The following is a 17,289-nucleotide window of genomic DNA, read 5'->3' as shown; positions in this document are numbered from 1 at the left end:
TGTTCTCGGGAGCACAAAACAGAGGCAAAGAGATCAATAATGAATATTTGGCAGATTTTGATAAGCCTTGAGGGTGAGACCCCTTTGTTCACTGGAGAAATGAGGTGGGAAATCAATGTGCATGTGGTCCCTGCACCTCTTCGCTCGGTCGCTCTCAGGATGCTGGGGTGGCTGTAGCTACTGCACTTCTGTTTGCTGAAGAGGTGGATGAGGAAATGATCAGAGAGGGTAGGATGTGGTTAAAGCCTCGGTTTGCTAACTGGGGCTAATGTGAGGGGAGCATATTATGCCTCACATCCATTAAGGCCTCCAGCAATCGCCTCCCACGAAGGTGAAGGAGCAGCAGAGAAGGAATTGCGACTTCCTGAGTCCCAGTAGCTCCTGGAGCTGTTCCTGTTAATATTCAGTTATGTGCTGCCCTGGACTTAGAGCACTGAACTACATCTCACTTCAGCTCTGAGGCTCAGCTGCAACAAACACAGCTGCAGGAGGGCTGAGCCACGAAGAAAAACAGCCCCAAAACACACCTCCAGCCATCTGTGTGGAACCAGCACGAGGGAGGAACCATCCACCCTCTCCAGGCTGCGAGACTTTGGGGAGCTGCTCATACTGTGAGCTGTGGGCAGGGTCATCAAACTCTTTTTCCCCCGCTTTTTATCCTGGATGTGCCAAATGACCACAGAATGCTCTGCATGTGCTTCCTCCGCATCTCACACCACACACCTTCTGCTACGGCTTTTCCTTCATCTCATCCCCCCCAACCCTGACTGTCTCCCATCCCTGTTGACCCACCCACCCTCTGATAAACCCCTTCCACTTCCAGATCATGGTATTAACTTGACATTTGCAAAAGGTCACTGTGTTTGCTCTGCCTGAGTGTTACATTGCTCACTCTTTTGTTGTTCTGAGTTGTAAGCCCTTCAAGGCAGAGGTTATCTCCTAGAGTGTGACTACACAGTGTCCAGGAGAACGAGGTTCCTGCTCTCAGTTGGTGTCTAACAGCTGTAACAAAGATAATACCGTGCTCCTCAATGGAGAGGCTGACTCTAATTTTATAAATTAATCCTCAGAGGTTAATGAATCTTAATTTATATGTAAAAGCCTTCCTTCCAGAAGAGGTCCATAAACAGGATCACAACCAACATCTTAATTTCAAAGTGCACCAGCGCCAGATCCCTCCTTTATTTCCAGGAGTCCATTTGGACCATGTGCTATTGCTGGAGCATATGCCATTTGCTGCAGGAACAAATGTGGGACATAAGGGAGGTGACACACAATACTTACTTTGTGCATCCAGTTTATGCAGATGAAGTTCTGGCTTTTTTTAGCCTGGGCTTTGTCACGCTGAAACTGCTTGTTGCATCAGATTAATAGCAATGGAGATGAACGTGTATGACACGTGTTTGGGTGTCTGTCCTGCAGTGGTTGGTGCCAGCAAGGTGCAACTGGCACGAATTAAGCCCTTTGCTCTCAGGTAAGAATGGATCTGATCCCGTCCACAGTCCTGACCTGACCAGCATCCCTTGAGGAGAAGATGCAGGGCTGGAGCTCTCCCATGCCATAATCTCTGGGAGAGCTCCAGCCAGGGAGGGACTCAGCACTTCCCTTCTATCCATGAGGAGACACTCCAGGCTTGGCTCTTCTCAAGCATAAACCAACTCTGAGCCTCAGCCCCAGCGAGGCTACACCAGAAAGGAGGATGGGAGGGTGGGGCTGCAGGACTGGGCAGGCTGAGCTTGTGGTTGAGGCTGCTCCTCACCTCATGTTGGCATCACAGTGGAAATGCATCTGGAAGAGCTGCACGTCTGGAAGAGGTGCTGATGGGGGATCTTTGCCTTTAGCTTTGGTGCCAAGACCAACAGAGCACCAGACTGACAGCCGTGCTGGCTCTAAGAACAGCCCAACCTGGCTCCTCTGCCATAGTTTGCTTTGAGACTGACACAAAGCCAGATCATTCACAAAAAGAACGTACAGCCTTCCCCAGGTACTAATTTTCCCCTTGCATATGGTGAGACTCCTTAAATTCCTCTACTATTTTGCTTTGAAAATTACTTATTCCCCGAGCTACCCTGGCTCCTCTGCCTCTCCATGATATATCCCTTGCCTGCCAGGACCCTAGGCTAGGCTCAGAGTCACTACACACAGATTAATTGCCTGGTATGGATGGGTTGGGTGGCTGGAAGGTGGCTGCCAACCCGGAGGTGTTATGCCTAAGTTCCGCTTCAGTTTATGATCCCAGTCTCCCTCCCTCCTGTCTGTGTGCAACTTGCAGGAATGTAACTGTCTCTGAAATATCTGCTTCCTCCCAAATTCATCTGATATTCATTAATGGGCTCAGAAGCTTTTGGGAGAGGGGGATGGACACACACATGCACGGAAAAGCAGCACAGCAGAACCTTTATTTCCTTAGGGAAGCAGCCTAAAGAAATATTAGCATTTATTCTCCTCTGTTGCTGAGCTTACGACCCACACAAATAACAGGGAATAGCAAGCAAGCAGCCGACTGCAGAATGGGAACAGGGAAAATGACTCAGCAGGCTTGGCACTGATCTGGAGAATATGCAGGTACATTATAACCTTGCTTGAGCATCAATCTGATCCGTGACGTGACGTAGAAACAGCAGCTACTGTGGATATTTGCATCCGACGGAAACATTCCTCCTGATAAATGATTTAGCTCTGCCCTCGCAAATAGTTATATCCAGGAGCAGAGCAGGTGAGAAGCTGCTTTCATATTTGCCATGAAAGGAGAGAAAAAAGTTCAATGAAAACCTCTCACTGCTTTCTAAATACCCTTTTTTATTTTTTTTCCTCTGTTATCAGTCGACAAATAGCTGCTGAATTATAGTTTCATGCTTTGTTCGTGTCATTTTCCCCAAGATCAGTATTTCCTGGTACATCACCTTAGAAACTTGATCAACAAACACTCTGCTTGACACATAAACAAAGCTTTATTTTACACTATTTTTGACAGCAGCCACAGTTTTAGAAAACAGAACATTTCAGGTTCTCTGGGCTATTTGCCTCAATGTCACAATTTGGTTTTGGTTTTGAGGGCCTGTCAGCATTGTTTATACCCAGATCTTTAGCAATAGTGATGTTTTTGTGTGAGTGGCAAAGAAAATATATTGCTGCAAACTGCCTTCTAGAATCAGACTTTCTTTTCTTCTATGAAGAGTCTAAATGAAACTGCACTTTCTAACACACGGGAACTAAAGAGTGAAATGAATTCGAAAGAGAAGTGAAACGAGAAGATTCAGTTTCAACAACAAAAATGAACCAAAAAGAAGCAAAGACAACTTTGACAATGAATCAGGACCATCTCCAAATCTCAAGCTGCAATAAAATCCAGGAGTGTTATCTCCAAAAGAACAACTGAAGAACTTAGCAGGCCCTTTAAATACTTCCTTATGGAATAGCATAAAATCTTGTCCTGACCTCATGACAAGGTCTTTGTTTTACTGTGAAAAAGCAAGACCAGAGCCTCGTAAAGTTTTCTTACTTGGTTTCACAAGATGAGCATTTCCCAGGTAGCTGCTGTGAAAACACAAATTAATCCAAGAGCAAACAGGGGATTTTATTTGGCAGTTTTTAAAAACCTGCACAAGAACCCCAGCTACTGAGCCTCCTGTGATCTGCTACCACACAGAGTCCATCAGTTAGGGATTAATTTTAAGGCAGATATTAAAGCCTATCACATGACGAAGGATTTTCCTATATGTGGACTTCAATGGGATGCTTTAAATCCTGTGCGTGCGCGGGTATACACGTTGATGTGCGCGCCGGTGTTTGTTCAAACCTTTTCCATTCACAGCCAGACACAGCCTGAGGCTTCTTCAGGCCTTTCCAGGGAACAGAAACTCGGGAGGGGAGGGAGGGAGAAGGGTCATGTTTAAACCTCACGTTTTTAAAAGTAAGTTTTTGAAGGAGACAGGCTCAGGTGGAAGGAGCCAAGATCGTCAGAATTTTATAACTAATATAATTTTTTAAGAGGAGGCAGAATCCCTGCTCTTTCTTAAGAGCAAGATCTCCTTGCAAGAATTTAAAGCGAATTAGGAAGAAAAGGCGCCCTTTTTACAGAAATGCATCGTTTTGCTTTCCTGCTGGGCTGTAACCTAAAGCGTCTTGGCTGGAGAAAATGAAATAAAGCTGAGTGATGGTGCGCTGTCACTGCTGCTGCCGACACTCTGCCTCCTGCAAATCTCCCGACATCGCGCACCGATCTCCCGGTCAGAGCCCGGGAAGCGAGCGGTGCCTCCTCCTTCCAGGCTCAATCCTGCGCCACACAAACTTACCCTCCAGCTTTGTAAAGCACGGCCGGGGTTTGCAGCAAGCGGCTCTGCCCGAGGTGCCGCTTCCCAGGGCTGGTGTGGCGAGGAAACTCTTCCCATGACACAGCAGAACAGCAACAGCAGCAGCAGAGTAAAACAGATCAGTTCTGGCAGTGCTCCTGGAAGACTACTTTATATCCCAGCTCCAGCCTCTTCCTCCTTTCAGGATGAATTTGAAGGAGGGAATACGGAATAAAAAGAGGCTTAGTGAGGCAGGGAAATAAGGCCCAGAGAGATGGGAAATAAGGCAGGAGACCACTGGAGGTGGTCTCCACGGCACAGGGGCAGCCTGGATAAATGGCAGAAAGGAACCCAGAGGAAGAAATCCCCCCAGAATTGGATGGGAAGGAGGGATAAACACAAACGTTGTGTACAGTGGATGAATAGAAGACCCTGAGAGGAAGGAAGGAAAGAAAGAAGGATAAACTGTTTCTCACTTTATTAAATCTTTTCAGCTAAAATGATTACTAATTTCTACAAAACTCCTGAAAGTTTTGATAAAATAATAGCAGAGATTATCTGAAACGCTGATCTGTAGATACACAGCTCATTTCACGGGCACTTGAAAATGAGAGGGGCAGAGCACAGGTACTTCAACTCCAAAGCACGAACGGGAGAGAGAAGGGAGATGATCCGCCGTCATTGCAGGATTGGGCCTGGATGGCCGGGCAGCTCCGGTCCCCTCCCGAGGCTAACAGGCACCAGCATCAACCTGGCAGTCGGAAAGAAAGTCGTTTATACGAATCCCACCAGGAAAACTCGGTGGGACACTGAAGAAATTAAATCCCCAACTTAAAATTTGTTGCACCTGTAGGTCGTGCTTTGAATCTGCCAAGGGGCTGCTGGAAGTTGTAGGGAAAGAGGGAATGCGGAATTGCTTTTCCTCCTTCAGTTTTTGACAACGAATCCATCCCCCTCTCTCAATTCAGCCCCTCGAGCCTTGCACTTGACCACCAATACCGACGTGATGCCACCGGTTCGGGAGCGGAATTTGGGGACCTCCCGCAGGAACCTTTCGCGGGGAAAACCCCGAGAGCCCCCTGCGCGTTGTCAGCGCGGCGGCGGGAGCGTGGAGCGGGTGGGCTTTATCTCCCGGATCCCAAATCCTGGGGGCAGAAGGAGAGCGGGGAATAAAACCCACTTCAGCACCGCAGGCGGAACAGCAGCCGGAGGAACGCGGCGCTGCCGCCGGCCGGCCCCGCACTCCTGGCGGGATGCGCGGGGCACCGGGGGCTGCCCGAACCACGGCGAATGTCGGCACCTTCGCTTTTCCCTTCCGTAAGGGCTGGCTGCTTGCTGGCAGCGTTGCAGCGGCCGGCGCGCATCCCTAGGAGCGGCTCGTTCCAGCATCCCGGCGCACAGCCGGCTGTCGGGAGCCGGCGGTGCGACGGGTCGGGACGGTGAAATCGCTTCGCTGCCGACTGGCAGAGTTAAAGCCCGGCGGTGGCGACCACCGCATCGACTCCGCACCGGCAGCACCGCTCACATCTGCCACTCCTCAGTCCGACACAAACAAGTTTGGGTTCCCCCTTTCCCCCTCCCCCCCCCCCCAGTTTTGTTCTTTTCTTTTTCTTCTTTTATTTTTTCCTGGTTTTTTTTCTTTTTTTTTTCTTTTTTTTTCCTGCCGTTTCCAGCATCCGAGACCCACCGCGGCCGCAGACGAGCCCCGCATCCCGCACCCTCCAGTAGCAGGGTCCATCCCCCCGCACGGTGCCTGCCTGGTTGTTCCACGTAGCGACCGGTGCGAAAAGAGGAGGAGGGAAAAAAAAACCAAAAAACAAACCAAACCGACAAACCCCAAACCAACCCTAATTAACAATAATAATAACAGTAATAATAAAAGAAGCAAGCGCAGCAACTTGCTTTAAGCAGAGGGCGTAGGAGCGGAGAGCGCAGCCCCCCGGGGAGGGCAGGCGGGGAGCGCAGGGAGGGCAGGCGGGCACCGCCGGGGCTCGCAGCCCCCCGGGGGTACCGGCGGGTCCGGCGGCGGACGTGGAAGTCCCCTTTAAGTTTCCATAGAGAGGCCTCCGGGTGTCACATGATGGACATGATATAACGAAACAACATCGTGGGGAGGAAGGGAGGGAAGCAGTGGGGGAGCCCGGGGAGGCGGCGGGGTAGGCGGTGGTGCCCCCCGACCCGCCCGCCCCGGCTGCACCTGTCTCGGCGCGCCGGGAGCGCGGTGTCCGCCCCGCTGATGGGGCTGCGGGCGGCACCTTCCCCCGGGGAGGGGACGACGAGGAGGAGGAGAAGGAGGAGAAGGAGAGCCAGTGGCGGAGGTAAGTTACCGGCGGGACCGGGGCGGGGGGCGCGGGGCGCGGTGTGCGGGGAGGGGATGCGGAGGGGGGGTGTGTGCGCGGGGTGCCCGCGGTGTCCCCGCGGAGCGCCGGGCGTGTGCGCGCCCTCCCGCCCTCCATGTCCGCATTCCAGCTCATGTTGCGCAGATAAAATTCAAACTTGAGGTAAACACAAGCGGCGGGGGGGGGACCGGAGGGGGGGGGGGAGAAAGGGGGGCGGGGAGCTTGGGGGGGAGGGAGGTTCGCTCCTCCATCCCGTCTCCATCCCAGCTCCATCCCGGCTCCCGCCGCCCCCTCCCCGCCGCTCCCCCCGCTCCGCACCCGCGGAGCCCCCGCGCACCTGGGGCAGCGCCGGCACCGCGCTGCCTCCCGCGGGCAGGGAGAATCGAGGGAGAGCCGAGCGCCCCTTTGCCCGCACCCCCGGTAGGACACGGCGGGTCGGGGGACGCGGCAGGTGCGCGGGGCGCTGTCGCGACATGGCTGGTGGGGGGGGGGGGTACGCGCGTCGCGACATGGGGGAAGGAGCCAAGTGACAGCGCGGGGGGGGGGGGGGGGGGTTAGGACGGGGCTGCGCCGCGTTGTTCTTCCTCGTTGGTACGTGGGTATCCCGAATGGAGCGGGAATAGCAGCGATCACCCCCCGATCCCCCTTTTTCTCCATACGCATTTCCAAGTGCGTATGGAGAAAACAAGATGCGGAGCGGGGCGGGCGGGGGGGGGAGAAGGCGGGGAGGGCCGCACTGCTGCTCGCAGCCCCGCTCCGTGACACAGGCGGTGCCGCCGCGGGGATATTTAGCGCTTCGCTCCCGGGGGGTGATGATGGAAGCGGCCGAAGGCACCCACAGGTGGGTGCGTGAGGGGAGAGAGCGGGGGCGAAGCGGTGGCCGCGAGGGGAGCGCCGGAGCGGGTCGCGCACCCCGCGGGCTCGCGGCGGGAGTGAGGGTGAAGCGGGGAGCGGGGACGGGGCTTGGGCTGGCGAGTGGCGCAGCTCGGGGCGGCGCGGGGGTGCCGGCGGTGCCGCCATGGCGGGTGTGAGGGAGCGGCGCCCTCAGGGGGGTCCCGGCAGCCCCGCCGAGGGCGGGAAAAGCGCGCGCGGCCCCCGCCTGGCGCCTCCTCAGCACTGCACCAAGGCGGCGGGGGGGGGGGGGGGGGAGGGCGAGAGGACGGGGGGGGGAGAACCGGCGGCCACGCCCACCGCGCCCCCCCGCCGGCCAATCGCCGTGGGCGGCGCGGCGAGGACACGCCCCTCCGCGCGCGCGCCGCGCCCTCCCGGCCAATGGCAGCGCGGCCGGGGGGGCCCCCCCGGCGCCCCCCTTCGCCCACCCGCCTGTTTGTTACGGCCGGGGCCACGTGCCGCCGCCGCCTCGCGCCCGGTCACGTGGCCCCCCGGGACCTGGGGGGTCTGAGGGGGAACCGTGGGGGTTTGAGGAGGAACCACGGGGGTCTGGAGCCTCCTGTGTCCATGGGGGTGTGACAGGGACTGTGGGGGTCTGGAGCCTCCTCTGTCCGTGGGGGTGTGACAGGGACTGTGGGGGTCTGGAGCCCTCTTGTCAGTGGGGTCTGACCAGGATTGTGGAGGTCTGGAAGCTTCCCTGTCCACTAGGACTGCCAGGGACCACCGGGGTCTGATGCTCTCTTGACGATAGGGGTCTGATGGGGACTGTGGGGGTCTGCAGCCTTCCCTGTTCATGGGTTCTGAGGGGGACCATGGGGATCTCGAGCCCTCCACCCTCTTGTCTATGGGAGACTGACAGGGACACTGGGAGTCTGCAGCGCTCTTGTTCATGGGGGCTGATAGAGATCGTGGAGATCTGGAGCCCTCCTGTCCATGGGTACTACAGGGGTCTGCAACCTTCCCTGTTCTGGGGGTGTGACCAGGAGCATGGGGTTCTGGAGCCATCCTGTATCCTGGGGGGTGTGACCAGGAACATGGGGGTCTGCAGGTCTCCTGTCCAGGGTGTTTAACAGGGATCTTGAGGATCTGGAGCTTTCCTGACAATGGGGTCTGACGTGGAACACAGGGGTCTGGAGCCCTCCTGCTCAGGGGAGTCTCATGGGGGACCATGGGGGTTTGGAGCCTTCCTGTCCATGGGATCTGACCAGGACTGTGGGGTTCTGGAGTCCTCCTGTCCACAGGGGTCTGACAGGGACCATGGGGATCTGGAGCCCTCCCTGTTTATGGGGTCTGACAGGAACCATGGAGGTCTGGAACTCTCTCTGTCCACATGAGTCTGATGGGGAGAACATGGGGGTCTGGAGCTCTCCTGTCCAGCGTGTTTGACAGGGATACCGAGGGTCTGGAGCCTTCCCTGTCCATGGGGTCTGACTGAGGACAGTGGGGGTCTGGAGCCCTCCTGCTCCGGGGAGTCTGACTGGGCCTGAGTCTGGCTACCAGCCCAGGGAGCCTGAAGCCCCTCTGCCCAGGAGAGGTGGCCAGGACCCTCTTGCCATAGCCTTTCTCACTGTGAGCATCCATTCTGCCCCAGCCCCATTAAACCTTCTGAAGGGCCTGTCCCTGGCTCTCGGCTCTGTCATGGCCGAGCCGTGACAGCCTGTCCGTGGCTGGCTCTGGCCTCCGGAGAGGGAGGTGTTTCTCTCCCGAGGAGAGCTGTTTATGCCCAGTGATTTTTTTTTTTTTTTTTGTTATTTTTTTATTTTTTTTTTCACCTCCCTCCGTGCTCTCCTGCACAAGCCACGGCAGCAGCTCCATGTCTGCCCAGCCCGGCAGTGCTCCGGCACGACTCTTTATGTAGGTGAAGCAGGGAACGCTGTGAGGATCGTATTGAGCTATCAGTCTCCTGAGCCTGGAGCTTTGAGCCTATTTATGGGGTAGGTTGAGCAGTCTTCAGCATGAAGGACTCGTGCCACGTCCGAATCCGTGGCAGAACGGGGTGTTTTAAATGGTGCTGTTTTGTTTTCCGTGGCTGTTCCTAGAAAAAATTGGGTTTTACGGAACGCTCCGGAGGACTGGTTGTTAGTAGGTTACGTGGAGAAAGGCAAGTCGGTTTGGAGTAAAGGAACGTGATGCCATTTTAATGCAACTTCTCGGGTGGCAAAGCAAACAGTAAGAGGATACTTGGTTCTAGATCAGCAGCTTTCAGCCTGCAGGCGGTGGGACAACTCACCCGGGGGTCTGTGGGAAGCCACGGAGGAAAGGACATCTGTCTTCTGTAGGCTTGCATTCGTTATACAGATTTCTGCACTGCTAAAGATTTTGTGGCCGGCCAGCTGAAAAAAAATATGGAAGTCGGCTTTTCTAGATTACTAAGATGTTTTGGTTTAGAGTAAGTGGAGGAGGAGTGGAAAAAACCTGTGTGTTTGGTTGTGTGTGTTTCTACTGTGCTGCTTCAAAATGCAAAAATTCAGTGTATTTTTAAGAATTACATAACCACTAATAATGTGGTGACTCTCAAGTAGCCCTCAAGAGTTAAATAACAGCAGATCAACGAGGCTGGGTCAAGAAGAGGAAGAAGAGAGGGTTTTATAACGAATGGTGAGCACCATGCACAGATACTTAAAATTGCACTAGAAAGGAGTCTTTGGGTAGGAGGAGGATTTTAATGCCCTACAAATATGGAACATGAGAAGGAGGATGGAAAGATGAGGTTTGCAGTTTTATGCTGATCTAGCCCGGTAAATGGATGGGGAAGGGTTTGTGATGCTTCACATTCTTCAGCTTCTCTTCCATCTTGACTTTATCAATTCAGTTTTTTGCATCTGAAATAACGAGAATTTCCAGATACTGAGTGCTGTGGGGGAGGAGGGAATAGGGCATTAAAATAACCAGAAGTTAGTCAAAGGAGTGAGGGGCACTGTAGGGGTGGAAGGACTGGGGTGGTAACCGGCCGTCCCTGGCATGTGCTGGGAGAGCTGGTGTTCTGTGTTGGTTACAGGAGTAATTTGACACGGTGTTACCTACAGAAATATGTTTATTCAGCCCGGGTGGTGCACTTGGTCTCTGCAGGCATATCCGCGTATCCTGGTGTTTTTGGGGAAAAAAGAACCCTACCTTAGTACAGGAAATTAACAGGGATGAGTGTTGGAGATTAGAGGGTACCCGGAGGTGCGCAGTGACACGGGCGTGCCAGCGCCTCGGAATTCCGAGTGTACGTGGAATTGCTGGTGGAATTGATGCACCAGGAAATTGCTTTCTCTGTTTTTGTTGGTGAGATGCAGTTAACGTAGAAGGAGCCCTTTGCATCCTGTATCCCATTTCTCTTTAATATAACTAAGATCATTTATCTTCTCGGGCGGCGAGAGGGGGGGGGAAAAAAGAATATCTTGTTTTGTAACTTGGTTCACCTTCTCTTCATTTGCTGTCAGCTCATGACAGGGCACAATGTGTGCTGCACACTGTGTTCCACAGAGCTGTTTTGGTGACGAGTACAACGTATATGAAAAAAAAGGGCTATGAAAAATAGGTATTGTGGCAGTTCTCTTCACTTTTTATATAAACAACCCCCGTTTATCTCTAAAAGAGATGCTCAAAAGTTTCATTTTAGGGTCTCTAATGGTTTGCCAAATTTCAGTGGCAAAAAGGTTGCTGTTTTACTCCTTGTGAGCATTCAGAAAGCAGCCGAAAAGGATATATTTAAATTAGTGTTTGTATTGGTTTTGCAGTAGGAAGTAGTGAAACCTTTTATTTTCAGTTTTAATAAAAAGGGAAATTGTGAAATTACTTGAAAAAAATGTTTGTTTATGCTCTAGTAGCCCCTTATATGGTTAAAATTAAGAGGATTTCTTTAATCCAGGCTAGATTTTAATTGTTGTAGTCACGTGTTTACTAGATTTCTTTTATATTTAAAAGTGAAAACATGCAGTCATGGTTTTTTGACCTCGTGTATAGCATGACTTAGCTGTACTTCGTGCCATATTTGCACGGTGTTTTTCCGTAAACATCTTGCTCCTGGAATTATTGGTAGCACCAGAACAGGAGCTTGAAAATACTGTCACATAAAGGGTGGGAGCACTTGCAAACAGGAACACTGAAATACAAAGTTAAAAAAGAAAAAAAACAATCTCTCCCCAGCAGTTCTTTCAAGTCAGTTCGATGATAATTTTGGATCCCGACTCGTGGTTTTCTAAACGGCTGGAGACGAAATAACGGGGCTGCAATTGTTTGTCACACATTTCAGCATAAAGAGTATTTTTCTTTTGGCTTTGGATTTCGTGCAAATCCAGTGAAACCCCCCCCCCCCCCCCCCCGTCCTTTTCCAGTCCCTCAGGATGCTGCACCTCGGCCAGCAGACGTGGCGTTGTTGTCTAACAGCGAGGCTGGAAATGGGAGTTGTTTGTGCTGAGTTCTACCCTTACCAAGGTCAGAGATTTCATCCTTCCGTAGATTCCTGATCTGGGAATTTAAAGCTTGCAGAGGGTCCTGATTTAGGAGTTTTCATGAACTATTTTGAGCTCTGGAGGGAAATTTTTAAATGTCCCCATGTCGTGCTTCTTATCAGGCAGAAGTTTGGAGATCTCTGAAAGACTGACGTCTGTGCAGCAAAAATATTAATGATGGTGGCAAAGGCATCAAGCTGAAAATGTTTTCTGAGTTTCATATATAAAAGTGATTTATTTGTCAGGACAACAAAAAAGTGATAATTGTAATAATATGCTTGTTTTCAGTAGTTTTAATGAATATGGACATGGAAGTTTTGCTGTTGACAATGGTTTGTTTTATGAACCCCGTAGTCCAAACTTGTGGGAAGTTTTTTGGATAAGGGGAAATGGTCCTGCTTTGTTTCACAGAGAGCTGAATTTCAGGGCACTGTTACTTGAGAATTACTTTTTCACAATTACGAAGCATTAATGAGCTGATGGTGAGGAGGTTTTCAATTCTTGCTAGGCTAGAGATTTCTTACTTAAATATAAACAAAAGAAACGGGGAAACAAATTATTTAAAAGGCATTTATAACACCATTTGTAAGCCACGATTTTACAAACACTCCTCTGAATGTGTTTTCTTTAAGGAACAGGTCCTGTTAAGCAACATAAATTGTGCAGTTGCGTAGAAAATCAGCAGAGTCTGTAAATTCTAAAGCAGTCATCTTATTTTTTCTATCCTATATTTCAAATTCTTCCTCTATTGCAGCCAAGCCCATGGCGTGCTTATGTGTGCAGAGTGCTGAGCAGGAGTCTCATCTGAACAGAAAACTTGTGAACTCAGCGTAGTAGTAATATTTAGATGATATTATTAATTTTTTAATTCATTTTATTTTTTTCCCCTTCGTGTTGTCTTGCCAATTGTTAGAAGCAGCAATAGGTTGCCTGAGGAGGGGCATATGAGTTGAGCAGAATGAGGAGAGGGAAATCTGGTGAGCATCATGCTCTGCTGTTACAAAATCTAGGTATTTCTGCCCCAGGAACAAGCTGATTTCCCTGTGTGCCACCCCAAAGTACCAATTTCAGTGCAACTCCTGTAGTGCTGAGCCTGAAGTAATCCTTGGGTTTTTTTATAGTGATTATTAGGTTGGGTCGAACACCATCCACAAAGCTTCTCCTGCTGCAGGTGGAGTAAGTTTGGGTCTCTCTGGAAAATATACCTTGAATCTGGGCTAGTTCTTTTTCATCGGTGTTGTCATCAGGTATATTTTTTTTGGTAGCTTACAGATTTCCAGAAAAGAAAGATGGGTTTTTTATTCATTTAATAGCATCGTATATGGAATACTCTGAAAATGTGCTATTTTAAATAATACCTGTGTTATGGTCAGGTTACTGAATTTTAACGCAACTGTAGTATCTTTTCTAGGAGCTTCTGCTAAAATAGAGTTCTGAAATGAAGGCAGGTGCTGGCCTCATGAATTCCAGCGTGCAGAGGAAATAAGGGAGAATCCAGCTGAGGTTCAGTTTAAGCCTATTCAGAAAGAAAACAAGCATTTGCCTGGTTTTATCCTGATTATTATTTACATCGGCACAGTAAGGTGTTTCCCAGGGGCCGGGTACTGGGTGGTTGGTGGTGCTGGATCATCCGGGAGACGTGTCTGGAGCAGGACGGATCCTGGTGTCGGATTATTGGAACTTGGGAGATTTCTTGCTACGCAGCAGCTCATGTGAGCAGCTGTGAAGTCTCCTGGGAGGGAGACGATGCCTCCAAGCCACCGTGTTTACATCCAGCAGGAGGAGGAGGGAAAAGGACATTTCTGGCTATTATCTGGATGTGTTTTGTAAACTGAAAGCGCTTTTAATGCTTTTTAACAAGGGTGTAGTTGCTGTATCATTCCCGGTTCTGCAGTGTCGTTCCCCACCCCCCCCCCCTTTTTTTTTTTTTAATTTTAGCATAACTTGTTAATCTGTCAACATCTGCTGCGTGTTGCTGTATCATCTGTAGCTCGTGGGAGATCTTTAAATCCTAATTTCTGTGACTTTGTGGCAGCGCTCCAGGACCCCGGAGCAATCAGGATTACGTTTATCCCATTGATACAGAGCAGATTCCAAATCTGGAAAGCAGTAGGTATTTTTTTTACTTGGTAGGATGCAGGTGGAGAAAACGCATCTGTAAGAAAAGCCTCGGTGGAGCAGCAGCGTTAAAATCCTGCAGCATTAAGTGCTGCGTGTGTTCCGAGGCAGATGTCGGCGACGTCTCGATTCCATGAGATATTCCGCTCCTTTCCGGGCGATTTTTCCAGCATTGCCCTCTGCCGGAGGAGACCCGCAGCGCCAGGGCTACCAGGGATTGCTGTGTGGGCTCCTGGATGGAGTTCCTGCCACTTGTCACTCCAGCTTCCTTGTCAGCCCCAGTTCCAACAACCTGTCTTTCTCCTGGAGCGGCAGCAGTGGCCCCTGTTCGAGCCAGGTCGTCTGATTCCTGCTCTTTCCTTCTTGTCTGTGTCCATGGGCATCTGTTCAGGGAAGCCTGTAGTTGTTTGTATAAACTGAAAGCCAAACAGAGGATCCAGCATTATGGGATCAGCTGCTTCCCAAAGATTATTGTCCTGCTAGCTCTGAGAGAGGACTGTGCACCTTGCCCATTTAAGAAAAGGAACTAAGCCAAATTTAATCTTTGGATTATTAGCCCTGTCTGGTTTTGGTAATCCAGACACCTTTAAAACAATATTGACCTAAAAATCAGTGTTTTGAATGTAAAAAAAACCCGCTTAAATTTAGTGGTGAACACACGATATATGGAACAGGAATGAGGTCAGAGGAACTTCAGTGAGATTTCATTAGCACTGAATGAATCTGTTCTGATCACCCTGATGTATAGCACAACTATTTGAGTGTTGTGGGGTTTGTTTGTTTGGTTTTTTTTATTTAGTTTTTGTTATTGGTTTGGGTTTTTGTGGTTTTGTGTTGGGTTTTTTGTTATAGTTTTGTTCCGGGTTTTTTATTATTATTTGTTTGGGGTTTTTTTGGGGGGTGGTATTTTGGTTTTTTGCGTGTTTTTTGTGGCTTAGGAAAAAGCCTTCTGTTTGGTTTTTTCAAGGAACTGCAGGTTTCATATATTACTGATGTTGAGAATAAAAAGGGTTAAGAAGGGCAGAGCTCAGTTGTAGTATTTCAGTGGGAGTTCAGTGGGAACCTCTGTTCTCCCAGTCCTTGTTAATGGAATTGCTGACATTCATGAGGAAGTCCTTACTGAATGCTGGAGAAAAAGAAGTCAGTGATGATGACTGTGGAGAAGTAACCAGGAATTGTGAGCTGAAATGTTATTTATTGAGTAAAGCTGAGTTCCTCAAAAGCAGTATTACTTCAGCACTGAATGAGTCACATCTATAAGCAGCAGTAATTTGTGCTGGAGACCAAAATTGTGTAATATAGTTGAGGGAAAAATGCTGGTAGAGAGGTTTGATGGGTTAACCCAGACCTTCAGTGTTGTAATGGGAGAGAAGCATCTGTTAGAGCACTCTTCCAATTACAGCAGCATGGAAAATAGATTCTCATGGTGCAGCCTGGATGGCAGGGTCCAGTCCTTCACTACTGCAAGCAGATGTGGAGTATGATTCCTGCAAGAGCTTTCAGGCTCCAAATTGGAACCCTCATTGCTCCATTTTTCAGCTTTTTCATGACCTTCCCCCTTTTCAGGATGTTTTGTAGCCCCTGGCAGTTTAAAGACCGCTGGTTTAAAAAACAAGCTCTTCTGTTCTTTTCCTGTAAACCAAACTTTGTGTTCCTGTGGGTAAAGTTACTCTGAGAAGGTTTATGTAAGATTATTCTCGTAGTTGCTGGATCAGGTAAATATTGTAAACACAATTTGTCCTGTCTAATGTTATCCTGGTCATGTTCTCTGTAGGAATATATCTGGTTGTATTTATCTCTTTGGTCGATGTTCAGCTTTGAAATTACAAAGTACTCCTATTACCTCGGATAGGTTTAATTCTGTTCCAGATGCTGTGGGCTGATAAAGTACTAATGCATCTTCTGGCAGTTTCTTACGGGATCAGTTACCACGACAAAATTCTATTTACCCGAAGTAAAGTCTACTTTGAAGCACGGGGTTGTGATGTGTGTACAATTCCTGGTAGACAAAGACTGTAATCTATTTTTTTTTCTAATTCTGCTACTTCAGAAAAATCTTGCTGGTTAGATGAAAACTGGAAGTCAGCTCTGAGACTTTCAGATGGCAGTCTCTTTGGTAGTTGTGTCAACATTAATTATTGTATAGCTCTAATGTTGCCATATAAACTGACACCTCTTCTGGCCTGCGACATTTCTCCTGGGTAAACTATTCTAGGCTTATTTAATTTTCATATTTGATCCCTAAATCTTTGCAAAGATCTTAACCAATGGTTTTTAACTGTGTTGTACTTTCTAGTAACGTGGGCAGAAATGCATCAAGTCTTTGGGGGAGGTTGCAGTGATTCTTTTCCCACTTCCTGACTTTTCCACTGAAATGTCCCTTCATGGCTGTCCCCGCAGTCAGTGTCTGTCCTAGGTCTCATCTTCTCAGTCTTCCTTACAGGAAACAAAAATGGAGTGACTAAGTATCCTTTTCCTGGGAGTGGCATTTATGTTTTGTCTGTTTTCTTCAGTTGTTTTTTGGCTTTTCCTGCGGCAAGAGGAGACTTCGCTTCTTTGAGGTTATCTTTTGTGTTTTGGTGGTTCTGGAAATGTAAAGAAAGAGTGTACAAGGGAGTAGAAATTCCAACAAGGAAGGGCAGGTGTAGGTAAGTTCTCTTCATGCACTCTGTCCTTGTGAGGGATGCCTCTCACAGGGTGCCCTGTTCTGTTGGCGTTACAAAATTTAGTTGCAGTCAGACTCTTTAAGATCAGCTTTCCATCACTACCACCAGGTACCCAAAGCATGAGGATGGGCAAAATCCATCCTAGGCTCTTAGTAGTGCTTAAGGCAATCCTTCTGTGGATTGCAGTGGTCTGGTTCATAACTTAAGGATTTCTGGAGTGAGGAATGGGACTGTGGGGTCATAGAATGGTTTTGGTTGGAAATGACCTTAAAGGTCATCCAGTCCCACGCCCTGCCATGGGCAGGGACACCTTCCGCTAGCCCAGGTTGCTCCAAACCACATCCAGCCTGGCCTTGGACACTTCCAGGGATGGGGCAGCCCCAACTTCTCTGGGCAACCTGTGCCAGGGCCTCCCCACCCTCACAGCCAAGAATTTTTCCAACATCTAATCTAACCTTACCCTCAGTCAGTTTGAAGTCATTCCCCCTTGTCCTGTCACTCCAGGCCTTTGTCTGAAGTCCCTCTCCCATTCTCTTGGAGTCCC

The 17,289-nt window shown here is 49.7% G+C and overlaps 1 protein-coding gene and 1 long non-coding RNA gene across 4 annotated transcripts in view; one reads left to right on the top strand and one right to left on the bottom strand.

Moving 5' to 3' along the window:
• Positions 1–4,755: 4,755 nt before the first annotated feature.
• Positions 4,756–7,819, bottom strand: LOC135415056 (basic proline-rich protein-like). The gene is made up of 2 exons (XM_064656578.1): positions 6,195–7,819; positions 4,756–5,043 (listed from the first exon to the last, which is right to left on the bottom strand). The coding sequence occupies exons 1-2, from the start codon at positions 7,649–7,651 to the stop codon at positions 4,971–4,973; spliced, it is 1,530 nt and encodes a 509-aa protein (XP_064512648.1). The 5' UTR covers positions 7,652–7,819; the 3' UTR covers positions 4,756–4,970.
• The window catches only part of LOC135415057 (uncharacterized), a 114,976-nt gene continuing 104,188 nt past the window's right edge, over positions 6,502–17,289 (top strand). For 2 of the 3 annotated variants that reach the window (XR_010430952.1, XR_010430953.1), the window contains exon 1: positions 6,502–6,610. This is a non-coding gene — a long non-coding RNA (uncharacterized LOC135415057). Of the gene's footprint in view, positions 6,611–6,942; positions 7,052–17,289 lie in introns of those variants that run through there. The other variant, XR_010430951.1, reaches the window with a different exon arrangement.

The sequence above is a fragment of the Pseudopipra pipra genome, chromosome 5 (genome assembly GCF_036250125.1).
Source record: "Pseudopipra pipra isolate bDixPip1 chromosome 5, bDixPip1.hap1, whole genome shotgun sequence".
In the NCBI taxonomy this organism is placed as follows: domain Eukaryota; kingdom Metazoa; phylum Chordata; class Aves; order Passeriformes; family Pipridae; genus Pseudopipra; species Pseudopipra pipra.
The sequence above is the reverse complement of the archived record's forward strand: the minus strand, read 5'-3'. Positions and strand labels throughout refer to the sequence as shown.

Coding starts and splice junctions, on each gene's coding strand:
- LOC135415056 (XM_064656578.1), bottom strand. CDS start 7,651: ATGGCGGCACCGCCGGCACCCCCGCGCCGCCCCGAGCTGCGCCACTCG. Junction 5,044..6,194: donor TCCTACGCCCTCTGCTTAAA/GCAAGTTGCTGC, acceptor TCCGACTGCCAG/GTTGATGCTGGTGCCTGTTA.